The sequence below is a fragment of the Ramularia collo-cygni genome (assembly GCF_900074925.1).
Source record: "Ramularia collo-cygni strain URUG2 genome assembly, contig: RCC_scaffold13, whole genome shotgun sequence".
NCBI classification, from domain to species: domain Eukaryota; kingdom Fungi; phylum Ascomycota; class Dothideomycetes; order Mycosphaerellales; family Mycosphaerellaceae; genus Ramularia; species Ramularia collo-cygni.
The window spans coordinates 925353-947911 of NW_019716267.1; the positions used below are offsets into that span (position 1 = coordinate 925353).

The 22559-nt window shown below is 52.8% G+C and overlaps 9 protein-coding genes; 4 read left to right on the forward strand and 5 right to left on the reverse strand.

Annotated features, from left to right (window-relative positions):
• Nucleotides 1-398: 398 nt before the first annotated feature.
• On the reverse strand, nucleotides 399-1539 carry RCC_08282 (uncharacterized protein; the record flags this gene model as incomplete). XM_023773533.1 has 2 exons in its annotated part: nucleotides 399-932; nucleotides 991-1539. The coding sequence occupies 2 exons, from the start codon at nucleotides 1537-1539 to the stop codon at nucleotides 399-401; spliced, it is 1083 nt and encodes a 360-aa protein (XP_023629301.1).
• Nucleotides 1540-2777: 1238 nt separating this feature from the next.
• Nucleotides 2778-4568, forward strand: RCC_08283 (related to lysyl-tRNA synthetase (lysine--tRNA ligase); the record flags this gene model as incomplete). XM_023773534.1 has 2 exons in its annotated part: nucleotides 2778-3087; nucleotides 3139-4568. 2 exons carry the CDS (start codon nucleotides 2778-2780, stop codon nucleotides 4566-4568), a joined length of 1740 nt encoding a protein of 579 aa, XP_023629302.1.
• Nucleotides 4569-5362: 794 nt separating this feature from the next.
• Nucleotides 5363-11940, forward strand: RCC_08284 (uncharacterized protein; the record flags this gene model as incomplete). XM_023773535.1 has 2 exons in its annotated part: nucleotides 5363-11869; nucleotides 11923-11940. The coding sequence occupies 2 exons, from the start codon at nucleotides 5363-5365 to the stop codon at nucleotides 11938-11940; spliced, it is 6525 nt and encodes a 2174-aa protein (XP_023629303.1).
• Nucleotides 11941-12546: 606 nt separating this feature from the next.
• Nucleotides 12547-13174, reverse strand: RCC_08285 (probable TIM17-mitochondrial inner membrane import translocase subunit; the record flags this gene model as incomplete). XM_023773536.1 has 3 exons in its annotated part: nucleotides 12547-12887; nucleotides 12952-13024; nucleotides 13082-13174. 3 exons carry the CDS (start codon nucleotides 13172-13174, stop codon nucleotides 12547-12549), a joined length of 507 nt encoding a protein of 168 aa, XP_023629304.1.
• Nucleotides 13175-13621: 447 nt separating this feature from the next.
• Nucleotides 13622-14383, forward strand: RCC_08286 (uncharacterized protein; the record flags this gene model as incomplete). The annotated part of the gene is made up of 1 exon (XM_023773537.1): nucleotides 13622-14383. The coding sequence occupies one exon, from the start codon at nucleotides 13622-13624 to the stop codon at nucleotides 14381-14383; it is 762 nt and encodes a 253-aa protein (XP_023629305.1).
• Nucleotides 14384-14923: 540 nt separating this feature from the next.
• Nucleotides 14924-16987, reverse strand: RCC_08287 (uncharacterized protein; the record flags this gene model as incomplete). The annotated part of the gene is made up of 1 exon (XM_023773538.1): nucleotides 14924-16987. The coding sequence occupies one exon, from the start codon at nucleotides 16985-16987 to the stop codon at nucleotides 14924-14926; it is 2064 nt and encodes a 687-aa protein (XP_023629306.1).
• Nucleotides 16988-17495: 508 nt separating this feature from the next.
• Nucleotides 17496-19127, reverse strand: RCC_08288 (related to YBR267w; the record flags this gene model as incomplete). Its single annotated transcript, XM_023773539.1, has 1 exon — nucleotides 17496-19127. The coding sequence occupies one exon, from the start codon at nucleotides 19125-19127 to the stop codon at nucleotides 17496-17498; it is 1632 nt and encodes a 543-aa protein (XP_023629307.1).
• Nucleotides 19128-19351: 224 nt separating this feature from the next.
• RCC_08289 (related to C2C2-type Zn-finger protein) lies at nucleotides 19352-20206 on the forward strand (the record flags this gene model as incomplete). Its single annotated transcript, XM_023773540.1, has 1 exon — nucleotides 19352-20206. The coding sequence occupies one exon, from the start codon at nucleotides 19352-19354 to the stop codon at nucleotides 20204-20206; it is 855 nt and encodes a 284-aa protein (XP_023629308.1).
• A 188-nt stretch (nucleotides 20207-20394) lies between these two features.
• RCC_08290 (related to beta-1,3-glucanase) lies at nucleotides 20395-21921 on the reverse strand (the record flags this gene model as incomplete). XM_023773541.1 has 4 exons in its annotated part: nucleotides 20395-20480; nucleotides 20541-20622; nucleotides 20673-20974; nucleotides 21027-21921. The coding sequence occupies 4 exons, from the start codon at nucleotides 21919-21921 to the stop codon at nucleotides 20395-20397; spliced, it is 1365 nt and encodes a 454-aa protein (XP_023629309.1).
• Nucleotides 21922-22559: the final 638 nt, after the last annotated feature.

The window sequence follows — 22559 nt, forward strand, 5'->3', positions numbered from 1 at the left end:
GTGATCACAGCCACCTGTTCGCAAGCATCCCTAGATAGTTGCTCATCAGGGAACTCGACGTTCTGCTACTCGATGTAAAGGACGGTAAAGGCGTAGTTACACATGGAGTGTATGTACATAAAATCAACGCTTTCATTAATTCGTTGGATGGTTTCCTCGCCCCCATAGCCACAGCCACGCCGCACGGTCTCAGCGTGCGTAGGTATATTCCGGGCGGGGAAAAGGAATCTCGCTCAATTCAAACACTAAGGTATAACCCTTCTTCGCCGGACCAGTCTCCTCGATATTGACACCAAAAAGGTAGGGGACATCCAATGGAACGCCAAAAAGCTGGATCGTTTGGTGCGTTCGGATGTACACAAAGTGACAACTGTCTACAGATTGGTAACCACCACACCTCAGTCGATAGTCATTCTCTGCGGAACCTGTCCAAGTGGATGCGGAGGCCCATTGAAGCCCTGTGCGCCGTCCGCCCATTTCCCGGCGACACCTCCCTCGTACCCAGGCACCTCGCCGGAATTGACCACCTTTCTTCGCTGCACATGAGGTTTCAATCCTTTGCCAAAGTTGATCATGCACATGACTGCGGCTGCAATTGTTACCACGAGCAGGAGCAATGTCAGAACGGCGAAGGTCGTGAGGGAACTTCTCGCTGCTGCGTAGTCCTTCATCCTGGGAGGAGTGTACATTCTGACGAGTTTGAAGCTGAAATAGGCCATGGCTGCGAAGTAGATGACAATGATTCCAGCCTGTCCCACCTTCGACTCGGCTCGACATATGTAGGCTGCGAGGAAGAGAATGATGATCGTGACGGGGATAGCCGCAATGGTGAGGTAGAACTCGRGCCCGTCGTGGCTGACGACGACGACCACGAATTGTATGGTGAAGCCAAGGAAGAAGAAGAAGTCGAACTTGAGAAGGGCGATGTAAATCTACGAGTTTCATGTGTGAGTGGAGGGCAAAGAGCGAAGTCGGGATAACATTACTGACCTGATATGTGAGGTAGCGCCGCTTTAATCTCAAGTCTGCCGAGATGTGCTTGTAAATGGTCCAGGCGAACTCATTGTAGAGCTTGTAAGCCACCCATCCCAACAGAACGGTCCCCAAGGCAATCACGCACGGTGCGGCGATGAGGAAAGGCCGCAGCTGACTCCAGGTGTCGCGCTCAATCTGGCCCTCTCCAAGCAGATCTTGAATGGCTGTATCAACCTGGTCCATCTGTACGGAAGAGTATATAAGCATGCCCAGGTTGTATATGCAGATTCCAATGACCTGAATGGTGTTTTTCAAGCGCAGTGCATCCCATGCCAGAATTAGCTCGTAGATGAACCCGAAAATGAACAGCGCCAGATACGTTGGGATTGTGGTTGTTGGTGAWGTGCCATTCTCATCGTCGTCGCCGCGGCGTCCCTCTGGATCAGGCCCTAAGCTCGCCTGGAACTCGCCAAACACATATGCCTCGATTGCCAGGCTCACCAGCGCCTGCACCAGGACAATGAGCATGAAAGCCCATGTCCATTTCGTATTCGGAGTGTACATTCTTCGATGTCGCGGTCGTCCAATACTATCGGTTGCTAGTTGGGCAGTCGGCAAGCCCTGACGATCATGGTACCCGCCCGCTTCGTAGGCTGCTTGGTCGCCGTGCGGATTGTAAATGGGCGGGCGCTGGCTGGAAAAGGACGAGTTGCCGGAGAGTGGTTGGTAGATTGGATCCCCGCCGAGAAGCGAAGTCCGCGCGTGGTGCTTGGACTTGAATTGCGACGTTGTGGCGGTAGGAAGAGGCCGCGCTGGAGCGGCCAAAGAAGCAGAGAGGAGGAGGAGAAGTGGTGAGGTTGTGCGATGTGGCGTGTGCTCGGTGTCGGTTTCGAGTCGAGTAGGTTGCGAGCGACCTGAGCGAGCGGGCGCGCTTAACGAGCGATGATACTTGGCGTCGATCTTCGTTGGTTGGATCGGGGTGTATGGCTGTGTGATCTGTGGCCGGCGCACTGTCAAGTCCTGTTCAGCTGTAAGGGCAGGATGCCTGGCAGAAAGTAACTTCGAGGTACTGTGCCTTAGCGAAGCAGGGCCCAGCTCTTACGCGGCGATCGCTTCGTGCGTTGGCTGGCTCCAGGGGTCGAGCGACTCGAGTCTCAAATAGTCGAATGCGAGACGCGTGTGTCCAAGATCAAGGACGGAATCGAGCGGAATGCAGAAGTGAAGTCCCCTTCTCACGTCATGAGATTTATTATCATCAATGCTCAAGACATTAATCAAACCGCGTCGTATCGTCAGCCTCAACTCAAGCCTTGGTCATCAAACCGGACATGTTTATTCTTGTCTCGCGGTGCTGCGCCTTGATGAATGCTCCGACTCCTGCTCGGAGAATACCGCCCGTACCGTTCTTTGGGTCAAAGTCCGGGGTGCTTGCCATTTGATGGTAATCAATTGACCATGAGCCTAATGTGTATCAATGACAATCAATGACAGTCAATCAGAAGGGACGTGCGGAGGTTGCCAATTCTTTTCTTCCACAGCTGTTTTTAGCTCCGTCAGTCATCACCTCCGATGCAATCAAACAAYATCGCAAGTCAAAGGTAAGCTACTACCTCTTCCTAACCCATCCTGCCCCTCCTTACATGATGATACACTCATAGCCTTAGAACCGCTGCATATTAGGAGATGGATTTCGATCCGTCTCCGGTGATAAGAATGCCAATAACTGACACTGCATCTTCTCGCAAACTACTCATCAATGCGCAGTCATCAGTGCACCAAGCTAACAGATGTCGCAGTAGATAATGTCTAATGCAATTTTCACTCGCCGTCTGCGTCCGCATCTCTTCACCAGCTTCAAACGCACCTCATGTTCGCCCACGACTGCATCTGCCACGCGAGCTTTTGCATCGCACTCATCACTTCACGTAGAGCGGAAGAGTAGAGACGTGACCCATGACTATGAGAAGAGAGTAGCCCAKCTAGAAGTCAACAAACCCTTGTCGGAGTGCTACCCCAGACTGTCTGATGGTGACCATTCCGAGCTGCACTCCAAGTCTGGCGCAGGTCTACGGCCTGGAGAGACGGACAAACTGCACATATATACAATCATGGGTATCGTGAAGGGCTTCGTACGAGAGCAGAGAGACTGCTGACTGGTCACAGGCAGGGTTCGCTCTGTCCGAACCGCTGGGTCGAAGCTTGTCTTTCTTGATTTGCAGCACACTGGTCCAGACACTGCGCATTGCAATGACAGCACATCAGATAACCGTTTTCAGCACACTAAGACGACTCAGATTGTGTGTCAATTCGGCAAAATATTGGACGACGATGACAGCGTGAGCCTCGAGGAATTCAAAGCTTTCAGCAAGATTGCTCGCAAAGGTGACTCGTACTCAGTTAAAGGATATGCTCACGTCACCGAGCGCGGTCAGTTCTCCGTTCTAGCCAAGGAGATTCCGACATTGTTATCACCATCCCTACATCAGATCCCAGACGTGCTGGAAGATCCAGAGGTTCGAGCGCGCTCACGCCACGTCGACATGCTGGTCAACCCAGAGACCATCCTTGCGCTTGAAAGTCGGCACCATGTCGAAGCAGTTTTGCACGACTTCTTTCAAGAACGACAGTTCATCAAAGTCACCACTCCAATCTTGAGTGCCAGCGCGGGCGGTGCAGCGGCTCGTCCCTTCACGACCGAAGCTACAGAGCTTGCGGGGCAAGWTATTTGTCTTCGCATTGCGCCTGAACTTTGGCTCAAGAGACTAGCTGTTGGTGGACTGGAGCGCGTCTACGAGATCGGACCTGCCTTTCGCAATGAAGGTGTGGACCTGACCCACAACCCGGAGTTCACCATCTGTGAGTTCTATCGAGCGTGGGCCACACTCGAGGACCTCATGTCCGAAACTCAGAAACTGTTTTGCGACTTTGCCCGCAGGTTCAGTGACTGGCGAGCGCACAATGAGCGCGTCCCGGCACCAAAGCAGAGTCTAGAAGGGACGTTTGACAGGATTGAATTTCTCCCAGGCCTGGAGAAAGCTCTCAACCAAAGGCTGCCGGATCTACAATCCGCGGAAGCTCTCGAACTTGTACTAGCCATTTTCCAGGAGAAAAATCTCGCCGTCCCAAGCAACCCCACGTTATCTCGTCTGTTGGACGCCCTGTCTGCACATTATCTCGAACCGCAATCGAATGATTCGCCAACCTTTATAATCCACCATCCAGCCTGCATGTCTCCACTCTCAAAGCACTTCCTCTGCCCGCGGACGTCTCAAGTAGTCGCAGCTCGGGCTGAGCTCTTTATCGATGGCAGAGAATATGCGAATATGTACGAGGAAGAGAACTCTCCGTTCGAGCAGCGCAGGAAATTCTTGGGGCAAGTGAAAGACCGGGACGGRGGAGACCAGGAGGCCATGCCCCTTGATGAGAACTACTTGAGGACTCTTGAGTGGGGTCTACCTCCAACGGGCGGATGGGGTTGTGGAGTTGACAGGATTGTCATGCTCATGTCGGGTAGGGAGAGGATGGGCGACGTTTTGAGTTTCGGCAGTCTAAGAAACGTGGTTGGTCTGCATGCCGGTGACTCGAGGAGGTAGTTGTCGAAGAGTTGCTCTTATCATGCTTGACCATTGGGAATACAGAGATTTCAACCTAGCAATTGCTGTCATCGAAGAGATGGGCTCAAGCTCTTGTGCTGAGCTATACGAAAGACTTCATCGATGGTAACAAAGGACGAGTGATAAAGTAGTCGTCCAACCTCCCGTCCCCCCTTGAGTCGCCTTTGTGACGAAGACTTGACACAGTCGACAACAATGCTGACAAACACCTAGCTCTGTGGCCAAAAACCACACGGTCCGTAGAGAGTTGTATTTATATTTAACGCGCTGAGCGTCATGCAACCAATGTAGTTGTACATTTCTCTTACTGGTACATCTACAGTCCTTCAAGGTATGTTCAAACGAATGGCGCGGCACCTCTGTCCAATCCTTGTCGCCGAAGCAATTTTAATGAAAGTTGTCATCAATTCAGAATCGAGATGGCAACCAGGGTGCTGCTTTGGCGCAAGCCAAACCTTAGAAAGCCACGTGCACATGATGATCTGTGCGCGCTTATCGATAGGCAGAATGACGGCCGACATCARCAGCACCAGCAGCTGAGTTCACGTGCYCATACGTATCACACCCTCCACCCTTCGGCGGCAGCATCCCCTTCTAGACACACCTGAGTATCCGGTACAAAATCCATCGCTTCTTCACAAGCGTCACAGCCATGATCTGACACCCTAAAATGCCGAAAGGATCGCAAACGTTCCGCCAAAACTTGCAGATTGCGGAAATCCACCACAACGATCCTCGCACTTCCGCTCCCAGCGTCGCCACACACCCGTAGCATGAAGTGGTGGGAGAGAAAGCTGGTCCGCTATGGGCTGCGTTATGTCCTGCTATCGACGGGGCTGCTGGACGAGAAGACGATTGACCTGGATAACCTCGACCTCAAGGTTGGACAGAGGAGCGTCGTGGAGCTCAAAAATGTGCGCTTGAATATCCCGCRTATCACTGAGTTGGTTCAGCTTCCTCCATCTCTACGTTTGGAGACTGCTCGCATACTCTTGCTACGCTTGACGTTACCTACCGATCTACACAAATCAAGTATCGTCGTTGAAATCGAAGGGGTAGAACTGGTCGCACGCTTGACAGAGGATGAAGCGAGACCAGCACCGCCGGAATCGCGCACAAGTCGATCGCGAACAAGTGCACGTGTACCACAGCATCGAAAGACCCAACGGAGATTACACTCGCCGCCGCCGTACGATCCCGACGGCCTCCCGGGACCAGAAGATGGTATACGGATACCCACTACAGAGGAAATTGCCCAATCTTTCCTGAAGCAAGAGCCTTCGCACGAGCGAGAAGAGCTCGCGGCGATGTTGGCTGCAAATGCCAGCGGCATGGAAGAATCGTTTGCCAGTGAGGGTAGTGAGGGCAGTGAGGTCGGTGTTGGGACCGGATACGGGGTGCCAGCATTCATCGTTGGCATTCTACAGGGCGTGATGGATAGGGTCAAGGTGAACATCCAAAACGTGCACATCAATATTAATACCGATGTTCCTGGCGACTCGATCGATCGCATTCCTCTCACGCTGAGGTTGACAGTCGGCGTTGTTGATCTGGACAAATTGGACATCACCGTAAATGCGACACCAGCGACAGGCAGGAGGCGGACTGTCAACATGAGAGAAATCTCGCTGGAATTGCTTTCCGATGCAACGGTGCTTGCAAATCTCTCAGATCTGACATCTCATTCGTCTTCCACCAAGACCAACTCGCCGACTGGAGAAGCACAAAACAGCGAAGAGTCATTCCGATCGGCTATAAGTGGTGAAACGCGGCACTCGTCGACTTCGGCGATCGACGCGTACCGTCATGCCGCGCTGAGGACCCCAGAGCTATCAAGCAAGTCATCGCCATCTTGTGGTCCGCCATCATCGCCGGTGAACGAGACCGAGACTTTGATACACAATGTAGATACCGAGCTCACCGCGAACAACGAGGAAAATGAAGAGCTCCGATCGTCTGGACTAGATATCCAAGCCGGCGATGATAACGTCAGCTGGGGATCTCGAAGAAGTAAATCGAGTGCTCCATCTGACGATCTTTGGAGGTCCATGGTCAGTGAAGACGATTTGCCAGAGTCTCTCATTCTGGGACCCGGACGAGATCCTACATCACGTACAGACTCATCCCGCGGCAGCAGTTCACATACAGCAAAAGAGCGCTGCGCTCCATCTGGGCTCACCACTAATTTTCAGAAACCAGGCTCCTGGCCAACACTGGACCGAACTCCGCAACGACATCGACATCGACATCCCCAGAACCAGGGTCCCGGATCTTGGCCTCCACTTGACCAGAGCCAACACAGCGCCTTTGAGCCACTTGCTCAGGTATTGACGTCAGCTAACAACGAGGTCACAGATAACATGAGAGCTGCACTGGAGCAGGAAGAGCACGATGAGCAGGTGGCGGACCCTGCGCCATCTTCTAAGCTAAATATGAGTGATGAAGTAGAGCAGACTGAGGAGGAAGGAGAAGAGCATATGTCTAGCGACATGATAGAGTCGCGCGTTTTCAGCCACGAAGAGGCTCAAAGTATGTATATGAGTGCGATGACAAACAGTCCTTCGATCAACATGCCCGGAGGTTGGGGAGCAGAAGCGCAGCATGAGTTACCAGTTTCCGACAGCCAACAGTCAACACACAGTACGAGCCTCGAAGAAGACAACGACGGTCAGAAGTCGGGAAATAACACTCCGCGAGCAGAAGCGTCACAAGTGCCACCTCCGGTGGAGGCTGAAGACCATGACCCCCGGGCAGTCTACGAGCTGGTTCACATCAACTGGATTTCGGTCTCTGTTCCGGCATCCGTAGGCACAACTCCCACGAAGGTAGATGAGGAATCATTACCATCAATGTATGGTGCAAAATCGGCGCAAGCAGCGCGGGCGGTACCTGGCGCCTTTTCCGCCTACTCGGAAACCTCAAGGCGGCGAGGTACATCCTCAATACACGGAGAAGTCAGCGACTCTCTCTGGACCATCCCCAAACCAGTTGGCCAGTCAGATGTGACACCAGATGAGCCGTCTGTCGAYGTGAAGGTTGGTATCATTCGCGCGGGAATGGACATCGCAACAGGACGACTGTTCCACGCGTTCGCAACAAAGGCTGTTTCATCCTTCAAGACCAAGGCTGGATCGTCTTCGCAGTACTCTGAAGATTCTGCCACCAAATCTGCACGCAAGGCCACTCCTTCAATATCGCTGCATATTGAACGCGTGAGCTGCTCCCTGAAAGCAAACGCAAACTCAGGGATGTTCCGAAAATCTGCTTTCTCTAAGCCGACTGGCCACGATATCTTCAGCATATTGGTTGAAAAACTTATGTTCCGTGCAACCAGCGACGTTTGCTTCTCGATAGGAACTCTGAAGATGCTGTTGGGTGAACAAGTCCTGCTGAGTTTCACTGAAGATTACAATAGTCTCTCGAACTCCCAGGTTGTACGGGGCACTAATGATATTGAAGTCACGATGAAATGGGACAATGCACTTGCAAACAACCGGCCAGTGACGGAAGTCATCGCACGGACCACTTCCCTCGTGCTTTTGCTCGACCTCGCGACCATAGACGAGAGCTTCGACTCATTTGGCGGCCTGGGCGGGATACTAGAGCTGGGTAGCTCCATCTTGTCTGAGAATGGTGCCATCTCTCCTATTGCAGCGAAGTCAACAAAAGGAGTCCGCTTTGCTGGCGACGCAGACCAGTCACCGACGGGTCATGAGGTCAAGACCAACGTGCGTATTGCTGGTATAACAGTCACTCTCAAAGCGGCACCATGCTCTACCGTGCTGCAAACAAGCACAGTGAAAGCTGTTCATAGAGAGGCGGGTGTCATCGCCACCGTTGAGCGTATCTTACTGAGCGCACCGATTCTCCCTGATGGTCCCAGTCTTGCGCCCATCTCGATAGAAGCGTTGGGCGGGAGACTTGAATACATCATCAAACCACAGGATAAAGACTTGGAGAGGCTGCTTTCGCTGTTGATCCCATCGAAGGACAAATACGACAACGACGATGACATCCTCATCGACACTCTCATCCGCCAGCGAAAGAAAGGTGGACTTCTCCGTGTTGTTGTTGCAGATGTCAAAGTCCGTGTCGACGATTGGGGTTGTCTGTCAGCGCTTGAAGAGCTAGGAAAGGATCTGGCAAAACTTTCCGCCGTCACAAAATACCTGCCGGAGGATGACAGGCCGGGTGTACTTTCTCTCATCCGCGTCAAAGACGCAGAAGCCCGATTTCCGGTGAACGAACGGTTTGGGACCATGCGGCTTGCCTTGCAAGATCTACACCTTGCTCACGTTGGCCTGCCGCCTCTCCTCGCATTATCGGTTGGCAGTGTCAATGCCAGCCAGGTTGACGGTCCTGCATTAGTTCGTGCGCTGATCCCCGTTTCCGGATCCGAAGGACTGCCTATGATTATGGCGCGTATGCTAGGAGACGAGGAAGAGCCCACCATCAAAGTCAAGCTTTTCAATGCTTGTATCGAGTACAGCGTGCCTGTCATTCTCGATCTTACGAACATGGACAGGGAAGTAGATGTCGAAAAATTTGTTGACCGCTTGGCGCAGTCTATCGCAGGCCTAGCAATGGAAGACAGAACCGGCACAGCTGCGAGTGATCCTTTGAGCGTGAAGCAAAAGACGACCAACCTCAGCCTGCTTGTGCATGATTCTGCAATTGGTCTCACCCCTCAGAAGCTCCGATCGAAGGCACTGCTGGTTCTGACCGATACCAAATTCACCACGACCGTGCCACCAGAAGACACACTGAATGCGAAGCTTGATCTGCGCAAAGCTTCTATATTCGTCACCGACCAAGACATTGATCATCCTGGTGGCACAGTTCCTACCACCATAGACTCTGCAAACACGACGCAGTGTCTGACCACTTCGCTTACCACCAAAGGATTTGTTGCCGTTGGTTCTATCATGTCAGCCACAATCGCCATTCATGCCGCCGATAATGTTGAGACTGGCTCCAAGATAGTTGAGGTTGATGTCAGGAACGAGCTGATACTGCTGGAGACATGCGCAGACTCCACTCAGACTTTGATTGCAACTCTCGGCGCCCTCGCGCCCCCAACACCACCGAGCAAGCAGCCGAAGTATCAAACTGAGCCTATGACCATTGAAGATATGATGGCCTCCTTCACAGGAGATCCGTTCGCAAAGCCAGACGGGCCACCCGAAACACTGTTCGATGCGGAAGCTGAGCAGGAAGACGAGCCAGACATGTTACTTGGAGTTTCGGGACTCAGCGAGACTGCGGATCTTCTCGCCGAATCCGAGATGACCTCCAGCTTATATGGACCCATTAGCAGGGTGTCTGGAATGGGCGACCATGATGAGGACGAGAGCACCATTGGCGAAGACTACCCCAGAACAGTAGAAAGTCTCCTCGAGGAAGAAGAACCTTTTGAGATGCCCAGCTCGCCGACTGAGATGCGCCTCAACGATACTGCTTTGTTGCGAGACTTGAATCGACAATGTAAGCCCACTGGCCGAGGCGAACCCCTTGATCTTGGTCTGTACGAGATTGAAGATCTTGGATACGATGCCCTTGGCAGCGGACAGCAAGCCCTTGGAATGCAACAGCGGTTCAACGCACCCTTCCCAGGCAGTCGTGGAACCCGGAAGCAACAGAGTGACTTGCCGTTCAGACTCCGAATGCGAGATTGCCATGCTATCTGGCATATTTATGATGGGTACGATTGGCAGCGGACCAGGGATGGCATTGTCGAAGCCGTAGAGCAGTTTGAGCTGAAAGCCGAAGAGCGTCGTGCTCGGCGTCAACAATCATTGGATGATCGAGAAGAGGACGAATCTGTTGTTGGAGACTTACTCTTCAACTCAATTTACATTGCTGTACCGTCCGACCCTGATGCCCAGGAGTTACGCCGACAGATCAATCGCAACATCGACGACATGGTCAGCGAGACAGAAAGTGTTCCGGTCTCAGGAATGTCTCGGCCCACCACATACTCCGCGTCCGGACAGCCTCGTGGGCCGCGAAAGCGCAGACGCTTGAAGCTTGGCCGGGGCAGGAACCACAAAATTGCCTTCGAATTGAAAGGTGTCTCAGCCGATGTATTGGTCTTTCCCCCAGGGACTGGGGATGTGGTAAGCTCTGTTGATGCGCGTATCAAGGACCTCGAGATTTTTGACAATATACCTTCGTCAACCTGGAGAAAGTTTCTCACGCACCTGGACACCGACACAACCACGCGCGAGATGTCGAAACCCATGTTCCACATCAAGATGGACAACGTCAAGACCCTGGAGAGCCATTCCGCGTCTGAGATTGTGCTCAAGGTGTCTGTACTTCCCTTGAGACTGCATGTCGACCAAGATGCCCTGGACTTCATCACACGTTTCTTCGAGTTCAAAGACGAATCAACGACCACCTCTGGGCCACCGGCAGAGCAGCCTTTCATTCAACGCGTGGAAATCGACACCGTAGACATGTGTCTCGACTACAAGCCCAAGAACATTGATTACGTGGGTTTGCGATCTGGGAAAACGACCGAGTTTATGAACTTCATTGGGTTGGATGCTTCCAATATCCGCCTGAAGCATGCCATTGTGTACGGACTGAGAGGTTTTGATACCCTGCATCAGACTCTGAATGACGTGTGGATGCCCGACATTCAACGCAACCAGCTACCAACCATAATGGCAGGTCTTGCCCCTATGCGAAGCCTAGTGAACATAGGTAGTGGCGTGCGAGATATAGTGGCAATTCCCATCAGGGAGTACAAGAAGGATGGACGAGTCGTGCGGAGCATCCAGAAAGGCGCATTTCAATTCGGAAAGACTACTGCCAGCGAATTGGCCCGACTGGGAGCCAAGGTCGCACTTGGGACGCAAACGGCCTTGTCCAACGTGGAGCAGTTCCTGTCTCCAGAAGTTGCCACATCATCGCGCCGCCAAAAAGCAAATCTCAGGACCGTAGATCAAGGCTGGCATGATGTCGGCTCAGATGACGAAGATTCCGAACAGCGTGCCGTTTCTGCATATGCGAACCAGCCACTTGGTGTGCTTCCCGGGTTACGCTCAGCGAGGAGACAGCTTGAGCATGATCTACTCACTACCAAGGACACTCTCATCGCCGTGCGTGGTGAGTTCTTTGAAAGTCGCGGCCCCGGGGCTGCGGCTGCAGTCGTGGCGAGACACGCACCTACTGTGATTTTACGACCTTTCATTGGTGCAACACGAGCCGTGGGTACCACTTTGCTGGGAGTCGGCAATCAGATCGACCGGGGGAACGTGAGGAAGGTTGAAGACGTAGGTTCATCTTCAAATGTTGTTGCGAAACTGTACTGATCATTGTGCTACAGAAATACAAACCACGATAAGCATACGCGTAAAACGATGGCATGAACACGAGATGACGCGCATGATAGTTTGGGTTGAGGTGCATGGAGGTGCTGTTTACTTTGCCGTAGAGGCGTTACCTAGGTTATGTAGCAAATGATACCCGATCTCGTKCTTCACGGGTCCGGTTATAGTAATTTTTTCCGTCGCACGTTTACAGTTCGACGAAGACAGCTTGAAGGTTGGCGTGAATGAGGTAAGTCACTGTATATATATACATCCTCGTTCATAGTTATACAGTATCTGCAGAGCCCGTGGGCGAGACGGCCGGGTATGGCACGTCGTCACCTCTATTCGAGACTCGTAGATCAGATCAGATCGGTAGAGTGTAGTGTAATGTAATGTAGACCACCTCGTGGTATCTTGAAACCTCCCCAGCCAAATGCACGCTTATGCACTCCAGATTCCCGACTCGCGACTTAAAACTCCATGTCTGCGCCCACAGATCTTTCGCCCTTCGTCCATTCCATTGCTTCCCGTCCCACGAGGCGATGTCTGCCAGACCTCGCGGACGAGCTGGCTCAAGACAATCCCAACTCAGCCAGTTCAAGACTCCGGACCATCATTGCCGTAGGCGGCGCGGACAGTCAAGCGCCTACTGCCAAGGTGCCCTCGCTCCCAGAACTGCTCGGAGGTGGTGGCGGCATCTCCAACTTTGTGCTGTCGGCCATCATCCTTTGGAAACCAATTCCCACACCCTCAATCACAGCCAAAAGAATAGCGCATCCGATAGCGCCGTTCCGTATCGCTCGAGGACCTCCTCGTACAGCAAGTGCACCTCCCGTGAAGAATCCGGCAATAATAGCGTTCCATGGGTCCTCCTTTTTGCGCACACCCTTGACGGCGCAGTCAAAGGTTGAGAACATGCCGCCCCAGACACCGAAGTTGCCTCCTAGTACCGGTGCGCGGGCCTTTATCGCTGTGATTGCTGTAGGGTCGCATGCATCAGTACCATGCGCAAATAATGCCAGATCGTGTGGGATGTCTCTTACCTCCGATTCTCCGCTCTCCATAGGGACTGTTCCGGAAACCCTTCACACCGTGCCATACTGCTCCTCCTATTGCCTGTCACCGCGTCAGTCAGCCAGTGGATCGTATGGGAATACACCGAGCCCAACATACTCCCATACAAAATGCTCCGCCGAAATCTGAGAGGGCGACCCATGGACATGGGTCGCGGGTGTGATCGAGGCCGTGGCCATGCTGTTCCGCCATCTTGGCGCGTGGAGTTGTGTCGCAATCGGTAGAATGGTCGGGACTGAAGCGATCTCGAGTTGGCGGCGAAGAATCAAATGCGCGGACGTGGTGGAATGAATGGTTGGGACGATGCTCAAAAATTGATGCAGCAATGATGTCGCCTCGAAGTTCAACCCGAAAGGAAGGATAGCGAAAGCAGACTAGCTTGAAAGCTGACTACAGAATCCAGATTTCAGAATGTCAAGGAGCAAGACAACACTTTCTCATCCGTAAATCTACATTCTCTCTCCGACGTTCCATACGTTTTCCCTCTCCCTCTGGTTGTATCTGGTTCTCCCCCAAACCCCAGGGTTTGTCATGTTGTTCTGGCCCCCTCGCTCACACAGCAATCCAAGTGCCATCTAAACTCTCCTTGATCACTTGCGAAGACACCTTTCGTGAAGACAAAACCAATAAAACATCAACATGTCTCATCACACCAAAGCATCCAACACAAGCAGCATGGATGCATCAGATGARGTCTGCCCAGTCTGCAAATCCTCGCGCTATCTCAACGCTTCCCTCCGCTTCCTCATCAATCCAGCATGCTACCACAAAATGTGTGAGTCCTGTGTTGACCGCATCTTCACCCACGGACCTGCGCCCTGCCCGATCATCGGATGTCGCCAAACACTCCGAAAGGGTCGGTTCCGCACACAGACTTTCGAGGACATTGCCGTAGAACGAGAAGTCGATATCCGACGAGATCTAGCAGCACTCTTCAACCGTGGCGAGGACGAATTCGAGACACTTCGAGACTACAACGATTACCTGCAAGAAGTAGAGGACTTGGCTTTCGATCTCATCACCCCGTCCAAGKCATCGCGTCAGAAGCAGGAGGAGTACGCGAAGATGCCCGCTGCTGACCGACCGGCATGGCTGCTGAAGTTGCGGCCTTCGGTGTCGAAACCCCGGGGTCTAAGAGCTAAGCCCGAGGCCAAACCTCTCACTCCCATCCGGCCGTTCGATATCGAGTTTGAAAGTTCGTACTATTCACTGGCAAACGATTATTCTTGGGACGTTTTGCAGGATGCGAGCAAAGATCCGCTGATCCGCGCCGGAGGTTATGATGTCAGCTCTTTCACGAAAAGGGCATTGTGTGAGGCGTTCTCCGGTCTTGGATGTTTGGTGGCGAGTGAGGCGTGGGCAAGAGAAGCACGGGATGTGCAGATGGAGGATGTGTTCTGATCATCTCTTGCGTGCAGCGATTTATGATCTTATGATACCCATGGATTTAGCGAGGCGTCTTGGCGAAAGTATTGCATAGGGGAAGCTTGGATTACGATAGTATTGAACATCTGGTTGATTCAACGTATGTCGCCTCGACGCACAGAGGTGAAACTCGACGTCTACAGGGCCACCGCGGCTAGCAGGGCAGGTGGGGAAAAACTGTCTTTTGTGAGGTCAGTCGCTACTTTAAGATGGTGTCGCGAATGTGCATAGCAGCATAGAACATTGCCAAGGTGTTGATAGAGATACAAAAGCATGCTGGTATCACTTAAAAAGGGCGCATTGCCGGACCTCCCCATCAGGTTTCCAATGACCGTGCCACCCCAATCCGCTTGAGACTGAAGGAGAATGCATGCGATGTGGAGTTCGTCTATTTTCGCCCCTCCACACAGCGCTCAACTACAGCTCTGCGAGACTAGGACTCTGCTAGAGACCATGCCATGTTGGCTCCACACGTAATCGTTCAATTCAGCCTTCATCAAGTCATCCATCATGCTTCTACAATCCGCGAAGTCTGGCCGCACGGAAGCGACTGACTTTCTTCAAACCACCCTCACCGTCGCTCTCCATCATCTCACCCTCTGCATCATCCTCGTCGGGTGTGCCCTTGAACCCTCCTCGCTCCTTGWTAAAGGCGTTGCGTCTTCGATAGTACTCAGCAGCCAGCTCTCTACGCTGCACAAGTGGATCTGGATTGTCAGGATCTGGAGCTTGAGTGATCGATGACGCCGGACGTTCGACAAGTTGATCTGCCAGAATCTTACCCGCAGGTGGCGCAGGCTCTGCAATGTCGGCGTTGGACTCGTCTGATAGGGGAGGAGCAGCACGTTTCTGTTTGAAGCGAGACGTCTTGGCCGGAGTGCCGGCTGATGGAAGAGTAGGCATAGCTGAGGGTGCGCGTTCGGCGACATCCTCCACGATAGGCGCTGCGTTTTCGCCTGCGAGCGTCTTCTGAGCCTTGTGAGACCCGCTTGCCGTTGCTAGGGACTCTGCTGCGACATCCAACCCTTCAGCGAAGCTGACACGTTTCTTGCTATTGGCTTTGAACTTCTCGTCGCTGCCTTCGCTTGTGCTTGCGATGGCACTCGAATCGCTCTTCTCACGAATGACCAGTCTGCGCACGTCTTGCGCGTCAATCTCCGGATCCAGAGCGTCCACGTCCTCAGTGGCGGATGACGGCCCAAGATTACCAATCAGTCTTCTCTCAAGCTCCTTCATCTGCCTATGATAGTCGTCACTAAGCACCCGCTTTGTGGTGCGTCCATATCGATCTTCTTCTTCGTCATCGTCCGAGTCAGAGTGGCCGGTCGTGTATGGCGTGTCTTCGTCGAGATATTCAGAAGAGCCAGCATCATCCTCAAAGTCAATGTCGTCGTCTTCCAGCTCCATTTCCGCGACGACGTGTCCGACTTCATTGAGGTGGTAGTCCAGCATCTCTCTGCGTATTTGAGCCTCCTCTTCGGTCTCGTTTTCAGGGATGACAATGTGACTAGACTCGACTTCACCATCGTCGTTCAGCATGCCCACCTTATCACCAGGCTTGAAGTAGCCTCGAAGTGTCTTCTGCGCCTCCGAGTTTGGATCTTCGTCGACTGGGACTGGTTTCGCAGCCTGTTCATCTTCCGGGATCTCTTGTACTTGAGGAGCAAATGTGACGGTTCTGGGGTCTGTGTCTGCAGGAATCTCCTCTACTTGTGGAGAAAAGGAGACAGATCTCATGTCCGGAGGAGGGGCAGCAGGCATGACGGCAACCTTTTCCGCGAAAGAAACGCACTTCTTGCCATCTTCAGAGTCTCGACGCTCCGGAAGTGGAGCTGGCTTGGTGTCTGCACTGAATGAGACGCTCTTCTTACGGATTGGAGGCCGGTCGGGTTCAGCATCGCTCTGCGTAGATTTTACCTCTCCGTTTGGCATGCTCCGAGCCGTTGCATTGACGATAGCGGAAGGGAGAGCAGAAGCTCCCGCTTTCGTGGGTTCGTTGTGGATTTCTTCCTCGTCATCACTATCCACTGATTTCGAGACTTTTGAGAGTTCCTTTTTAGTGAGTCCGGCTTTCTGCAGTGCGGCCACAAGTCTGGAGGTGGAAAGTTCTGGTTGCGATAGGTTGCTAGAAATGACATTTCCTTCCTCGTCGAGTTCTTCGTGAATCTCCGTCAAAGGCAAACCGCCATCAGTACTGTGCGCATGACGACTTGCAGAATGAGCGGCAAAATCAATTTCCTCCAACTTCGCTTCGGCGTCCCAGAATTGCCTCTGMACAGTCTCAATGTTCTTCTGAACGTACTCCTGCCGCCGCGATATCATTCCCAGGATCTGCGGTACAGTGCGTGGCGAATTCGTGCTCAGGCCGGAAAGTTCGCGGATTTCCTTCTCGTTGACGAGTTCGCCGTTGTAGGCCTGACTGATACTTTGGAGATCCACATCACCGGTGGTAGCCTCGACTTCTTCTTTGAAGCCTTCGTATTCAGCTTCAAATGTCTGCCAGTACTTGAGGCTGGTTCTGAGTTTCGCAAGACTCTGCTCGAGAGCTTGTCGTTGCTGTTCGAGTCGGAGGAGATCCATCGTGCGGAAATGATGAATTGTTGTTGGGACGGCCACCAACGGCGATGGAGTGTGGTTGTTTTTTGAAAGGTAAAGATAAACAGAAGGAACAGCACAAGCGGATCGGCCGACGACGGAGCTTCGGGAGCGGAGCTTACCTTAATTTCATCAGCAAACACGCGAGCATTTTTTAACAATTTCCATCAAAAACTTTGCCAACGACAATAATAATAAGCAACATCACGACTTTGCTCGACGATGACGATTTGACACAAGATTTTCGGGTCAACCACAAGCTGCATACCAAGACTACGGAAGCGAGAGGATCGAGGAGATCGAATGATAATGGAAGCGATTCACCCAGTCATGCTGTAACATTTCATTTCGAGTGAGCTGCAGTAGCGTCCAACCACACTTATGAGGTAGTAGTTCATGAACGAAGCTGCCAACGCATGCCCACGGTCTGACCGCCCTTGTGAACTATAGCGGCCTGAAACAGACGGACTTTTCGCCGACGAATAACCACCCACTACTGGAGGAGATGGTCCCGGAAGTGCTTCTGGAAATTTCCCCTCCGGTTGTTGCCCCACTGATAATCGGCTTCCGCTTTGCGCTGCTGCTTCTGAAGGCGCTTCTCCAACGCGCGCACTTCCCGCTTCTTCGCTTCACTGACGCCAAGCATGCCCATGCCGCCGTCCGCACGACTGACCACCTGGCGGCCACGTCGATCGCGATCCTCTTCTTCCTCCTCATCATCCGACACGTGTCTGCCACTGTCGATGCGTGCCTGTTGGGCTCGCTCTTCAGCTGATGGGTAGTTTCGCAGGTTCTGACGGTAGTACTGGCGCAAGCTACGGTGCCCAGCTGTACGTCCGGTTGGTAGGTGTAGCTCGTAGTCATCATGATAGACTGCACGAGAGCCTTGGTGGGCGTGTGCGTGATATCCGTCGTTATTCTTATGTGGTCGTGGGTCGGCGTGTGAATGATGTTTGTGCTGGTTGAGAGTCTTGTACTTGTGATCGCGGTCAATCGGTACGGATGTGATCTCCTCGGTAGGAACAGACGAGAGAGAGCTGGCGTCACTCTCCCATCCATCCTCATCTTCGTCCATGTCGACATCCTCGCCGTCCTCATTCTTGATGGTAGTCTTGGCTTCCCTCTTCACACCCAGGCTGACGCCGCCAGAAGGCTCCTCGTCTCCATCCTCTGATTCGTCATCGGAATAGGTGGATCGGAAGTCGTAGAATTCGCCGATGTCCATCTGCTCATCCTCGGTGCTATAGGCAATCATACAGTGTCCCCGATCACGCATATGCGTTTGCACACCAGTATCAGTGTGCATCTGCTTGTGGCAGTACAAGCATTGGTGGAGGACAACGACCGTCTCGCTGAGGTAATTGATGAGGCCGGGGRGGTCCACCAGGTAGTCGGTCTCGGGAATAAAGCAGCCATGCTGTTTCGACATGTGATTAACATTGAGGTCCAGAGTGGGCGAGACGTAGTTACAGAAGAGGCATTGGTTGACATCCGCTTTGTGGTCGTAGTCTTCCTCGTCCTCATCCTCATCGTCCTCCTCGTCGGATGACTCCCCATCCCGCGTTTTCGACGGTTCGCCACGCTCTGCGGCGGCGGTAGGAGTCGGATGGTTGGGGCGAGCGACGGGATCGACGGGCTCGCCAATTTTAGTGTTMTTCACGGCATCCACAACCTCTTCAAACTCCTGCTCGACAGCCACGTCGCCAACGGTCACAGTACTCGCAGTCTCGAGAGTCTCGCCGAGAGTGAATGTCGAATCAGCCATGCTGTCGGTATCTCCACCCTCAATGCCCCTGAAGCGTGCTACCAACAGCTTGTGCTTTTGACTGCCCAAATGGTTGACGTAGGCACCCTCGCTGTAGTATGATTTGTCGCATGGCTCGCATCGCTTCTCGAAGCTAGCTCGGGCAGCGGTGGCAGCAGCAGTAGCTTTGTTGGCGAGTACTTTCTCGGCAAAGATTTCAGATGTGAGTGGCGGGAGGGAGGCGACACGGCGTTTGAGGTTATAGCGATGCCAGTCGGACTGCATGTGTGTGCGTTGGAGATCGCCGGAACGGAAGGCAACCTGACAGGTGTTGCATGTGAACGGGTGGGCAGAGCCACTCTGTCCGGCAACGGTAGACATCTTGAAATGTATGGGCTTGTAGGGTGTCGTTGTTCGCTATGGTGACTGGTGTTGGTGAAATACCATTTATTTTCGGCAGGCGGGGCGGCGGGCAGACTTTACTTAGTAAGCATGCCCGGATAAGGTATCATCGTCATCTCAGCCCTGTCTCAGCCCTAAGGTATCATCTTGGTGCTCGATCAACAAAGACGTTTGATCAACATCTTCCCTGTGCGCGCAACGACATGCAAGGCATCAACCGCTACGTGCCGGCAGAACTCGAGGGAACAACTACTGGTAATGCGCTTCATAAGCGGAGGGCCCCAGGCACACCCCGTAATGGCGTGCAGACAGTGCGCTTTGAGCTTCCCTACGCCGTCTGGTGTCACACATGCTCCCCACATGCCATAATCGGCCAGGGCGTACGGTTTAATGCCGAAAAGAAGAAGTGTGGCTACTATCTTTCGACTCCAATATGGAGCTTCTCGCTCAAGCACAATGCATGTGGAGGGCGAATAGAAATCAGGACTGACCCAAAGAACACGGCGTATGTGGTCATCGAAGGCGGCAAGGCACGGGACTATGGCGAGGATAAGGTACGAGAAGGAGAGGGAGGCTTGCCGATCCTATCCGCAGAGGAGCGAGAGCAGCGGCGAGAGGATGCATTTGCTCAGCTGGAGGGGAAAGCGCAGGAGAAGGCACAGGTGAAGGACAACACGAAGCGCATTGAAGAACTATACGAGGCGAGAGGGAGAGATTGGGACGATCCTTGGACAGCGAATAAGAGGATGCGGCAGTCCTTCCGGCAGGAGCGAAAAGTCTTGAAGCGCGAAGCAGACGCAGATCAGGCGCTTCAAAGCCGCATTGGCACGGATATTCCCCTGCTCCCGGAGAATGAGGAGGATCGTTTGAGAGCCAAGCTGGTTGCTTTCCAAGGAGATAGCGAGTCCCATCGAAACTCGGGCACACAGGCTGTGTTTCGCACCCCCCGACCGAAAGCGTCTGGCTCCAAACCAATCAAGCCCGCCAAAGATGACAGGAAAGAGGCTCTACGGCGGCAGATCATTGCAAACACCAGAGCAGCACTAAACCCATTCTGAGAAAGGCAYCGAGAAATGGTTGTCAACCGTTCAAGCGAGGAGTTACGGCGTCTAAAGATACCTTGGTACAATGCATCAATTGAGATCGAGGCCCTTCCAGAAATGCAATCTGGCAACACAGGTAAGTACAGAGCGCTTTCGAAATCTCATCTTCCCTGAACCAGCACGAACGGGCCGTCCCGGATCGCTCAAGCCGCATGCGCATTGTTGCCACCCATAGTGACTGTCAACAGCGTCGGCGAGAAGCTAAAGATGGCCCCTTCCTGCCCTTTGCCTATGGCAATCAAATTCGTCAGCATGAAATTTCGACCAACCAATGCTGAATCAGACTCACCTCCATCCGGAGCTACATCATCATAGGGAAAGGCGTATCCAAGGCYGTCTACGTTTGCAGAATGGACAATACGTGCATAGTGCTAGAAGTTTGTCAGCACAGCTTCTTGCAGAGAATCTTCCAGATGCTCACATTGGTTGTCGGGTTGGTGTAATACTGCGACGCGTTCGTGCCGTTTGGTGTTGTATCAGAAAGCAGCAATGTACTGCGGTTGAATCCTGCAGCCAGTCTGGGAATAATACCGTTCGTCTGGGCGTTTCCGCCTGTGGCGAACGGTCCCGTAGAGTTGCCGAAGATATCAGCGCTCGTGGGCTTCCTAAACGTGCCACCTGATCCAAAGTCTAGRGAACTGCCACCGTTGACCTGTCCTCTGACATTGGAGAAGGATCCCTGGGTGTTGACGATCAGTGGGTCGGACCGATACTTGCTGTAGACTGGGGTTTGGCATCAGCAAATAAGTATGGACCTACGCATCGATACCCATACCTTGATTCACGTAGTCTGTCCAGTACGAAGCAAACCAGTCAGGATTCAAAGTGATCCCTGAGTTGGGACTCAAGGCCCTCAGATCTTTTCCTCCGCTCCTCTGGATCAAGGAGCTCCAGCGTCTTCCATCTTTGGCAGTCTGTGCTCGTAGACCCGCTGCAACAGTCGCGAGTCCATCGGCCTTCATGCCACTGACATGTTGGGTCTTACCACTTGTATCTTGCAGCGTCAAAGCGATGGGGACGTTGCTTACAAAGTCCACGTAACTGATGTTGACGAAGACTTGTGCAGAATTAAAGGTAAATTCGCAGAACCCAAAGTTGATATCGAAGTTCGGGTCTGAGGGGTTGAAGACAGAAGGCTCGACGAGGCCTGGCCCAGGGTTGACCTTGAATATCAGTGGAGAGCCGATTGAAAACCAGATCCTGCCGCCTGCTATGCGGGGAATAGTGGCCGTCACAGTATGTCCAGGAGCACCAAGATTGATGGCGATGTTAGCGTTGATGGCCGAGCCTGTTGAGGAGGGACTTGGTGGATAATACGGGGTCCTACCATCTGAGGAGAGGATGAAGACTGCGTTGTTGTTGTCGATAGCTCGGCCGGWGATGTATGCGTATGCTTGATGGGAGTTTGATTGATTGACCAGCGCTATCTGGAGAGTACCCGTGGTTGTAGCTGCTGCCTGAGCGTCCGCAGCGCTGCGATTATGAGTGACAATTGGTTGCTGCTGTTGCGCCGTTGGAGCGTTTTGTTCATCCGCAGCGACAGATCTAGTCTGTATTGCCTGGGTCGTGGAATGGTGCCCATGGTTTCCGCTGGCTGCAGTTGGACTCGGCCGCTTGTTGCGGAATTTCCTGTTTATCAAACTCTTGATCCTATCTTTGAATGATGCCATCTCGGAATGAAATGAAATGAAAATAGGAAGGAGGATTGGAAATGAGTGCAGTTGAATACAGCTGGAAAGATAGCAAGTTATTGCTCCAGCAAAGATGAGCAGGAACGCGAAGTTAAATATGCAACCACCAACTAAACGTCCTGATCAGCATCAGAGCACGAGGTCTTTGCTGCTGGTACTCGGACATCTTAGGTTAAAAGCTAGATGCGGAGCGCATGCATAGTAAAAAGCGCCACTTTGGCCTGATGTTACCCGCCAAGGGAGTATGAAGCAGTGTGTCCTCACCAGACTTGCCTAAGGATGCCTTTCCAAGACTGTACGCGTATTGAGACATGAGAGCAAGACCGTCGGTCGAGTATTTCCGTAGAGATGGCGACAGACTGGCGCTTTCCACGGTGTAGATTACCTCCCTTGGTGCGGCGAATATGGCGTACGCCTTGTTTGAATTATCATCGCTGGCGTCTGCACGTACGCGTGAAGACAAATGATGGTTGCCCGTAGTCAGGTGTCAAGTTCATGTGTGCATGCAAAGTATTCTTTGGTCGTCGTTCAGGACGTCGTCGACCACAGCTATCCGTGTACCGGATACGTATACCTCGCGTGAAGTCTGTGAGTGGTGAGGTCGATGCGGGGAATGA